At 39.0% G+C, this 11,049-nt stretch overlaps 1 protein-coding gene across 1 annotated transcript; it reads right to left on the reverse strand.

The window, feature by feature from the left end:
• Positions 1-459: 459 nt before the first annotated feature.
• LOC123712327 (RNA polymerase II-associated factor 1 homolog) lies at positions 460-5,653 on the reverse strand. Its single transcript, XM_045665350.1, has 10 exons — positions 5,436-5,653; positions 4,978-5,353; positions 4,549-4,838; positions 4,233-4,431; positions 2,399-2,581; positions 2,116-2,189; positions 1,761-1,943; positions 1,244-1,331; positions 986-1,165; positions 460-590 (listed from the first exon to the last, which is right to left on the reverse strand). The coding sequence occupies exons 1-10, from the start codon at positions 5,504-5,506 to the stop codon at positions 534-536; spliced, it is 1,701 nt and encodes a 566-aa protein (XP_045521306.1). The 5' UTR covers positions 5,507-5,653; the 3' UTR covers positions 460-533.
• Positions 5,654-11,049: the final 5,396 nt, after the last annotated feature.

Genomic DNA, 11,049 nt, shown 5'->3' on the forward strand with positions numbered 1-11,049 from the left:
TAAATTATTCCGATCATTTTTTTATGTAATAGGAGGCTCACCTAATGCTGCCGCCCATGGACACTCACATTGCCAGAAGGCTCGCAAGTACGTTGCCGGCTTTTAATGATTTGGTACGCTCTTTTCTTGAAGGACCCTAAGTCGAATTGGTTCGGAAATATTTCAGTACTTTCTTCTAGAATTCTCTATGGTTTTTAATCTTTGCTTTATTTTAATCTTTAAGAAGTTTATTAGTATTTAACACCTAACGTTGGCGTCAAGATATCGTGATTTAGTATTTTATAAAAGTTCAAACAAATGCATATTGCGCACCTAGAAAAATCCAATAGGTATCAATAGGATTTGAACTCACGACGTCAAACGAGTCTGCTGAACCTATACTGCTCTGCTTACAGTCATAATACAACATAATAGGAAATATTGCGTGAATCGATTTGGTTGAAATTAAAAATAATAACGTATTTTATAAAGTTTATTAGATAAGTAACAGGACATGTTGTTAAAGCAACGTTTCAATCACATTATTAAATTTCTTAGTCAGATCCGCTATGACGCGATGAAGCGCTAGAAGCTGATGCGCTCCTGGAACCCTGGGAACAGAACAAATATCAATCATAAATTAAAATAAAGTTTAATTTACGTAGTATGTATACAGAAAATATTATTACTAGTATCTTGTATTAAAAGAGTATCGTTAGCCCATTACGTATGAATCATCCGCAATTAGCAGGTGAAAGAAAACCGTTATTTTTGGGTCTAAGACCTAAACATTCACAAAAAAGTTTGAAAGCTTTCCTTTTTTAAAAATATAGAAATCCCTTGTTTATGTTACTATTTATACATTAGGTAGAAGACGCCTAAAGAGAACTAAATCTAGTGTATTGAAAATAACTAAAATTAAGACTGTTAATAAACAAGGCCTTAGTTTAAGCTATTCATGTTGTTTTTCAAACAAATACTTTTAAAATAAATCTAAGAAACAAACCTGTTTAGAACCACTAGCAGATCGGCTTCTTGATCTTTCGGAGCCAGTTGAGTTCCGTCTCGAACTGGCTTTGGACGATGCTTTAGATCCCTTCGACGAGGCTCTAGAGGAAGCGCGCGACGATCGCTTACTCGCACGAGATGATGCACGGGAACTCGCTCGAGATGACGCTTTTGAGACCTTAACATTTGAAATGCATTTTAATACTTAACGAAACGTGTTCGTTTTAGTTATGTTTAAAATGTTGCTACAAGCTACCTTCCCGCTAGCTTTGGAGCTTGCTCTAGACGCTTTTCCAGACGAGCGTGACGAAGCGCGTGACGACGCCCGAGAAGCCGACCGAGATCTGAAATAATTACTAATTCATGAGTTCTTCTTTTTAGTATTTATTCATAGCATACAAGAGAATACAGTATAATTTGAAATGGAAATAAAAATTACGTTGTGCAATGAACAGCATTAACGCTTATAATCTTTTCCGGATAATCCGAATGCATGCAATGAAAACATTACCATAAAAAGTAAGTCAAATTTAACAAAATACTATAATAAAAATCTTTTGGTTTTCTTCAGTAGAAAAAAATCTACTATACATATTTTTTTATTGTTTGTTTTCCATTACGAATTAATTCGTGCATAAACAATTTGACAATTTATTAAGTTAAATTTCACTGTTTAATAGCAAAAAGGTACATGTACGTTACGTATGTACGTACGTACTTACGAAATTATTAAAAATATTTAACAAATACAAGTACAGATGGCAAATAAATACCTGCCAGTTCCAGATTGTACTGAACCGGATCTAGATCTCGACTTTCGAGATCCAGATTGCGAGCGAGACCTACTCCTAGATTTAGATCTCGATTTGGACTTTTCACGAGAAACTGATCGTGAATGGTTGGATTTCTCTGAACCTTGGGGTGATTTTGAAATAGATTTGGAACGAGACCTGGAGCTGTAATAATGTTTTATAATTTTTAAATACTAAAAATTTATAAAATTACTTAATGTATTTTAAATAGGTAAGTAACTGTATTACACGGTGTGATAAAATACCGGATATTATACATAAATTTAAACAACAATGAATGTATAACAAGTTGTTGAAATTATATAAAATTACTCACCGTTCCTTATCTCTATTCTGTTCCTTACTCTCTTCTTCATCTTCCTCCTCGTCATCTTCTTCTTCATCTTCTTCCTAATATAACATATTAATTTATTCATAATATAACATCTTTGAGAAATTAAAAAACAATGAATAAGCTAAATAACATTATAATTTTAATACAACAATCGAAGTTTAACAAATATAAAAACTTTTTATAACAAAATATGAAAAATAAAGCATTTATGGAATATTTAAAAAACAAACTTTGACAAAAAGTAATTTGTATTAAAAAGGCAAACCTGAGCAGGTTCCAGTTGTTTCTCCCTAAGTCTAAGCATACGATGTTCAGGTGCACTGAGAGGTCTGTGAGTAACCACCAATCTAGTAAGCGCTTGAGCAGCAGCTCCAGCACGGGCGCGTCGCTTTGACAGACGGACCCTTGTCTCCAACTCATTGTAGTAAATACAGTTTTTGCGAACCACCTGTTTATTACATTCATTTCAGAATAATGTTTAAAATTAAAATTGTATAATGTCAATATTATATTATATGTTCTGAGGTAACATGTTTTAATTTGTTAATCAAAATAACGTTCTTTAAACACATCAGTTACATGTCATCTTAAATTATTAATCTCGTACTTGTCTTGTTCTTACAAAATGTCAATTACGTGGGTAACACTGAACTTGTTTAGAACTGGCCATTGCCAATGAAAACTTTTTTGAATTTTAATTTTAGAACTCTTTGGTAAACTAATGTAGTATATTGCATTCATTTGTCATTTGTTTATGTGAATTGGCGGCAAATCAAAAACTCTAGTTACACGTGAAAATAAACATAAAGAGAGAAAATTTTCGGTCAATGATTTATTATAACTTTCCTTGTGGGCTGGGCTTACTCAACAACAAAGCTGTGATAGGCTGCGATTAGCATTTTTTTATAAAGCCCCATTTCGTGCCACTATTTACAATTGGTTTAACGAGCTTAAGTGTGGACGTAGCAATCTCAATAATGACCCGCGTGAGGGACGTCCTTTAACAGCGACTACTGAAGATAACATCAGTGCTGTGCGACGCATGATAGAGGAAGATAAGACAGTGACCTATCAGCAGTGATTGTCTCATACTTTGGTCATTTCGGAACAGTTGTTCAGTAGAAGATGGAAGGACAGTTACTGCAGACTGGTATGTCAATCGCTGTTTGCCTGTTGTCAAGGAAAAAATTCGACAGCAGCATCATCGAAGCAGGATCCTCCTTCACCACGACAATGCTTCAGCGCACTCCGCAAAATGAACTGTTAAATTTTTGTCTACGGCAGGTGTCAAGATAATGAGTCATCCGTTATACAGTCCTGACCTGGCGCGCTGCGACTTTCATTTATTCCAAAGAACTAAACATAAAATTCCGAGGTATTCGCTTTACGAGCCCTGAATATGCGGTGAACGAAAATGCCATAGAAGAAGAATGAAGAAAGAAGGAAGAATGGGCCCGCTGCTTTTCTCAGTGGTTCCATTGAATGCTACGATGTGTAGAGAGGAACGGATATTACTTCGAAAAACAAAAAAAGTATTGGCAACATTCTACATTAAGCCGTTTTTTCATTTTTTAAACATTTTCAGTGTTACCTAGGTACATTCATTCAGAAGTTTTTCTTGTAACAATTTACAAGAAATGTTACAAACTACAGCTGAAAAATTAAATATTTACCAATAATATACCGATCCAACTGTTGTTTCTAGCGTGAATTAAATCTGTTGAATAGATTCCATAAGACCCTCAATAAACTGTGTAAAATTATTAATGTATTATTTATTACTGAAGCTACCTTTACTTTTGTACTTAGCAGTTACAACAGTATCTTGGGATATATGGGATATGGTATCATCAGCATAGAGAATGCTTGTGTGAGGTTAAAAATTTCCATATACAGAATTTTTTATATACAAAATGAAGGAATTTGCATAATCCATAGAAGCAGTAGCAATTCCATAGCCCAAAAGGACATCTTTTAAATATTAGCATACTAACCATAAAACTTCCTCACAATAATTTATAACTTTAAAGCTTTATTAGAAGTATTAAGTTTTTTATAACACACAAACATACTCCAAATAAAAAAAAGGTGTCACTAACCAAAAAGTAGTTCTCTTCATATCCCTTAGATGCTTTACTTTTAACATTCCAGTTGTATTCTCTAGCCATTTTATACTCATAAGTGTCGCCATCCATATACGGAATACTTTCAGTGATATCACGTCTTCGTTTTTGTATTGTGTCTTCAGTTGGAAGACAGTAAGCCACAAACTGTTCGCCACTTTCGTCCATCACACCTCTGAGAAATATCCAAATGTTATTTAATAAACATAAGGTTTCTTTAAGTATCACATATATTATTTAAATTGCAATCTGCATTATAAGTAAAATTATTTATGCATTTTCAAATACTTACCGAATCATCGCCTGAGACATAGCCTCAATCTGTCCTGCCACATTCTTGTCCGTTGGTGCTGGATCAGAATCAAATATAACCTGTGCACATGGATACTTCCACATGTCAAAGTCAGGATATATTGACATGACTTCAACTGGAGTCACACCTGGCTTACTGTAATGCTTTTCTATTGGTTTCTTGTTATCTTCAAATGTCTTCTCAATAGCTTTAATCTGACTTTCCCTGTCCATATATAAGGTCTCTTCACTAAATATTTTCTTAACATTGTAACCAACTTTTGCTTCAACCTAAAATTTGAGCACACATTATGACATGGAAAAATCTATCATCTATCAAAATTAAATATTGATATTATAATATAATGGTTTTGTGACTTGACTACAGCCACTATGAACCATTTTAGTTGTTACATAGAAATAATATAACCTTTTCCATAGATTGAGGTTGAAACCTTGTCTGTTCTGTAGAAATATATTCAGATCGTCGTAACCAAGACACACTCTTAGCGTGATGCCTCGATCTCTTTGAGTCTTGTGGTGTAAGCACATCATCTTCTAACAATTTCTCATCAGCTGGATCTAAAGCTGCATTACCGTCACCTTGGTATATATCACGATTTATCAAATCTATGTGAACACCTAGATCATGTTCTGTCAATACTTCGTAGCGATAATTTTTCTCCAGTGAGGTAGGATTGTATTGAATGAACCGTGTTGATGGAAACGGATACGTAATAAATTTCAAATCGAAAGGGATGTCTGGTAATGTATTGCAGTACTTTATTCGTGTAACCAGTTCCGCCCTAATAAAAGAAAAGAAAAAGTTTTAAGTAGATTGACAAACAATGATACAAGTACAAATGTGTAAATTATAAAATATTTAACCTCCTCTCTCCAGTTCTCTGAGGACGCTTTTCACGTTCAGCAGGTTCATTAGTTTGCACTGTTGGTGCCATTATAATTGTTTAGCTTCCACGATTGATCATGAGTATCTTTAACTTTTAGAAGATTTCATGTTCAAAACTATATCAAACAATTTTATAAATAATCCCAAAATACACACAGCATTCACACTCTATTATCACTCACTATTCAACATAAAAAAATATTTAGAATAATGACTGATGACAGATGTCAAGCTTCAAACATGTTTGTCCAGAGACCAAATAGAGATACTGCCCAGTTGCTTAGTCAATTTAATGATAGAGTCTGGCTAACGAAAAAGCGCGGCAAATTCAAAAAATTCTAGTATGGTATTTTAGGGTAGTTTTGGTTTAGTTTGATTGGTCCTTATTTGGTTAAAATAAAACTTCCTAATAATTCGTTGAGAAGAGGTGAAGATGGAATGTGGAATGTGTTTAATTTTTAAAAACTGTAGATTTATATACAAAAATTATCCTACCTGGCCACTAGTGGTAACATGTGGTACCAAGATGCGAAGGGTGCGTAGACAATAAAATCGAGGCGCGGCAAAAAGTTGTCCTAACGGTAACGCAATTAACTGTTCTTTTCAGAACGAATTATTGTTTCATGACGACACGTACTAATCACCTACAGGATTCCCCCTCTAGCGAAGCGTACCGGCAGGCGTATAACGCGGCCTCGGCGAGTTGTTCTTGTAGGTATTGAGGTGTTCCCAGTGTCTTGTTGTTTCAGGTTGTTGTCATCTTGATGTTTCAGGGTGTTGTCATTTTGATGTTTCAGGCTATTTGATGGTTCATGTAGTTCGCTCGCACTTGATGTGTTTTGCTTGTTGCAGGTACTCGTTGTTGTATCAGTAGGCACATCTTGCTCGGTGATAGTGTAGGCAGGTTTGAGTCTGTCGATAGAGATATTCATTTCACGGTTAGGTAACTGCAGCGTGAATATCTTACTGTCTCGTTTCAGCACGCGATAGGGTCCGTCGTAAGGTGCTTGTAATGGCTTCTTTACGGCGTCTATGCGTACGAATACGTATTCACATGTTTGCAGGTCGCGGTGAACAAATATGGGTTTTGTGTTGCTGTGTGGTTGACTCGGCATTGGTTGCAAGTTACGTATTGCGTCGCGCAGCTGATCGATGTAGCCAGAGTCCATGATGACGTCATTGCAGGTCGTTGATAACAAATCACCGGGTAAGCGTATGTTGCAACCGTAGGTAAGCTGAGCGGCGCTTACGCCGGTGTCACTTCGCATAGCGGCGCGTAATCCGAGTAGGACGGTTGGTAGCTCGTTGATCCAGCTTCTTGCGGTCTGTAGTCTTGCTTTTAATGCGGCTTTAAGGACACGGTGCCATCGTTCGATGATACCGTTACACTGTGCGTGGTATGAAGTTGTACGCGTTTTTTCGATTCCTAGTAAGCGAGAAAGAGATGCAAATACTCTGCTTTCAAATTGGCGTCCTTGGTCCGTTGTTATTGTTACAGGACAACCGAAACGGGAAATCCAACCTTCGTATACCGCTTTGGCGACGTCTTCAGCTGATATTTCGCATAATGGGTATGCTTCGGGCCATCTTGTTGCTCTGTCGATCATTGTCACGAGGTATCGATGACCGCTGGCCGCGGTAGGTAGCGGACCAACGATATCGATGTGAACGTGTTCGAATCGTTCGGTTGGTGAAAAAAATGATAATTGACTTGATGTGTGGCGTTGTATCTTGGCGCGCTGACACTGTAGGCATACTTTTGCAAACTTGCCGACGTCTGCGTTCATTGAGGGCCAAAAGTAACGTTGCGTAATTAATTTTCTCGTAGTCTTGATTCCAGGATGGCTAACGTTATGTACTGCGTTGAATGCGGTACGTCGGTATTCTTCTGGTAGGTACGGACGTAACTGTGAGGTTGAAGTTTCGCAGTGTAATTTGATATTTGAGACGGGCAGGTTGACTTTCTTGAAACATAAGTTGCTCTGTAGACTGAGTGCTTTAATGGTATCGCTATCGCGCTCTTGAGCTTCTGCAAGTAGATTGTAGTCAATCGGCGATGGACAGGTGATTGCTTCGACACGTGATAATGCATCTGCGGCTGCATTTTGAGATCCACTGACGTGTCGTATATCAGTGGTAAATTCGCTGATATAAAGTAGCTGTCGGGTGCGTCTCGGTGATTCGCTGTTTGTATTTGTTTTTGTGTAAGCGAAAGTTAGCGGCTTGTGGTCGGTAAATATAATTATTTCTCGTCCCTCGAACATTTTGCGGAAATGTTTGACAGCCATGTAGATGGCGAGTAGCTCTCGATCGTAAGTACTGTAGCGAGTCTGTGCGTCGGTGAATTTCTTCGAGAAATAGCCGAGTGGTTGCCATGAGTTGTTGATAAATTGATTGAGTGCGGCACCAGCTGTTTTGTCGCTAGCGTCGCTGAATATAGCAAGTGTCGCCTGGTGAGACGGATGAGCAAGTAAAGCGGCGTTTTTTATGCTCTCTTTACATGCTTCATAAGCTTGCGTTGATTCAGTGGTCCAATCGATCTTAGTTTTGTCACGCTTCTTGACGTTGTGCAGGTAGGTATTTAAAGGCGCTTGTATGGTGGCGGCATCTTTGATATTTTCACGGTAAAAGTTTATCATACCGAGAAAACGTCGTAGTTCTTCTACGGTTTGTGGTTTTGGAAAGTCTGTAATAGCTTGTACCTTCTCTTGGGGTGGCTGTATTCCTTCCGCTGTGACTTGGTGACCGAGGAATTTCACAGTTGGCTGGCCGAAAACACATTTTGATGGGTTGATGGTGATGCCGTATTCTTCTAGTCGCTGTAATACGATGCGTAGATGTTTTCGGTGCTCTTCCTCGTCGATTGATGCTATGAGTAGATCATCAACGAAAGGGAATACGAAGTTGAGTTCGCGCAGTACTTCGTGAATAAAGCGTTGGAAAGTCTGTCCGGCGTTCTTTAGACCAGGACACATGCGCGGAAACTCGAAAAGACCAAAAGGTGTGATGATGGCGGTTTTCTCCACATCTTGCTCGCTGACTGACAGTTGTTGGTACGCGCGATTGAGGTCGAGTGTGGAGAAAATTTTCTTCCCTGCGAGTTGGTATGTGAAGTCACGTATGTGTGGTATGGGATACCGATCGGGCTTGGTTATGGCGTTGAGCCTTCGGTAATCGCCACACACGCGTAGGTCTCCATTCTTCTTTGGCACGACGTGAAGAGGTGATGCCCAAGGGCTTTTGCTTGGTCTGCATAACCCTTGATCGATCATGTTTTGGAATTCTTTCCTGACCATTTCGTAACGATGCGGTGCAATGGGGCGTGGCTTGCAGTGAAGGGGCGGTCCATTTGTTTCAATGAAGTGTTCAACGGAATGTTTGGGACTAAGCTTCATTGAAGTGATTCTGGTTGTGCCTGGGAAATCTGCTAGTATGCTGTGGTAATTTTGCTCAATGTCTATACTACGAACTGTAGGTATGTCTGCAGTACTGAGCTGAGCGTTTGTTACCAGTTTTGTTTTCCCGTCGATCAGTCTTCTGTTTTTTACGTCGACAATGAGGTGGTGGTGCTGCAAGAAATCTGCTCCCAGGATTGCCTTAGACACATCTGCTACAACGAATTTCCATGTATATGGTCTTCGGAGGTTAAGATCGAGTTGGAGTGACTTCTCTCCGTATGTTGGAATGACCGTGTTGTTGGCGGCGTAGAGTTGAAATGGCAGTGGTTTTTCGCGTGAGCCTTTTGCCTTTGGTAGCACGGAGATATTGGCTCCTGTGTCGACCAAAAAGGTAAGTTTCGTTACCCTGTCGGTAACGAAAAGGCGGTGTGATGATTCGGTAACGCCGGTTCCCGCCGCGGCCAGCGTTACTTTTAGTTTTCCGACTGATTTATGGCCTTGAAACTGCATGGTGGTGTGCATTTCTTCGCGTCCATACCGTAGCGATGATGGTAATAGCAGTACGGCATTGGGGATTTTTTCCGGCTTCGATCTTCCATCTGCGACTCTCGTCGGTTTTCGTTTCGATTTGTTGATGCGTTCCGCGAGCGTGATTGTGAATGTGAATGGTGGCGAGAACGACTGTTGCGGTAGTTGTCGCGAGGTTGTGCTCGTATCTCAGCGATTCCAAAAGCAACCTTCTTATTTCACCGATGAGGGTGTCGATGGTTGGTTGTTCTGGAATTGGTGGCGATGCTACAGGTGTGAAAGGCGTTGCGACGGCAGTGATGTGTTGCGACGGCGTGTGGACTTCCATCATCTTGTCCGCGAGCAAGGTCAGGTCGTCAAGCGTCGTTTTGATTTTAAACGCTTCGCTGACGCGCACGGAACGAATGTGTGGCGGCAGATGCTCGAGCCACATCATTTTGATGGTGCTCTCGGGAAATTTGTCCTTGTTAAGCTGCTTCATTTGCCTCATCAGCTGGCTGGGTTTCTGGTCTCCAAGCTCAACTTGCGACAGTAGCTTCTTCGTTTGTGCGCTGTTAGATTCTTCGTATAGCGATATTAAACGGTCTTTAATGGCGTTGTAGTAATCTGCTTCCGGCGGCGAGCAAATGAGATCAGCGATGTTTTGGATATCTTGCTTTTCAAGCTGTGCGATTACCATCTGGGCGAGCTGGGCCTGGCTTCGTTTCAGATCGGCGGTTGCTGCTTCGAAACTGCAGAACCAGAGGAGCGGCTGGTCGCGCCAGAATGGTGGCACACGGAGCGACAGTGAGATACCGGAGACTTCTTGGCTCGACGGATGTGATGAAACTTGACGCTCTGCACCGGAATTTTCTGTGTTCGTCATCTTCAATTTTCTTGGTGTTCTTCTCGGGGTCACCACTTTAGGGTAGTTTTGGTTTAGTTTGATTGGTCCTTATTTGGTTAAAATAAAACTTCCTAATAATTCGTTGAGAAGAGGTGAAGATGGAATGTGGAATGTGTTTAATTTTTAAAAACTGTAGATTTATATACAAAAATTATCCTACCTGGCCACTAGTGGTAACATGTGGTACCAAGATGCGAAGGGTGCGTAGACAATAAAATCGAGGCGCGGCAAAAAGTTGTCCTAACGGTAACGCAATTAACTGTTCTTTTCAGAACGAATTATTGTTTCATGACGACACGTACTAATCACCTACAGTATCCCTAAAAGTTTGACATATTTTGTGGATTAAACTTACTTGATTTTATTTTATTAATTTTTACATTGATTTAACTAAACGTAATTGACGACTGTAATTTCTGTATTATTCCCACGATAATGTAAGTGCTTGATCCCATTTCACCACGCTTGTAGATTAACACGCGTAGACACCACGATAATAGAGGTTGAACATTTGGTTTTTTTTTTAATAATTTTAATACCATTAAATACTTCACTTTATAATACTAGAAAAAGGAGCATGATGATAACGGCTCCTTACAAAATCACTTTATAAAACAAAAATTTTGGCAATTTCAAAAAGAGACGAAAAGTTTTTGATTTTTCTTCTAGTCCTTCTAAAACAAGTGTGTAGAGTTTAATAACCAGTAGTATAATATATTATTTATTGACTTTGATATTAAATTAGTAATAAAAAAAACTATTACATATGACGTTCATTAG

The sequence above is a fragment of the Pieris brassicae genome, chromosome 7 (genome assembly GCF_905147105.1).
Source record: "Pieris brassicae chromosome 7, ilPieBrab1.1, whole genome shotgun sequence".
Classification (NCBI taxonomy): Eukaryota; Metazoa; Arthropoda; class Insecta; order Lepidoptera; family Pieridae; genus Pieris; species Pieris brassicae.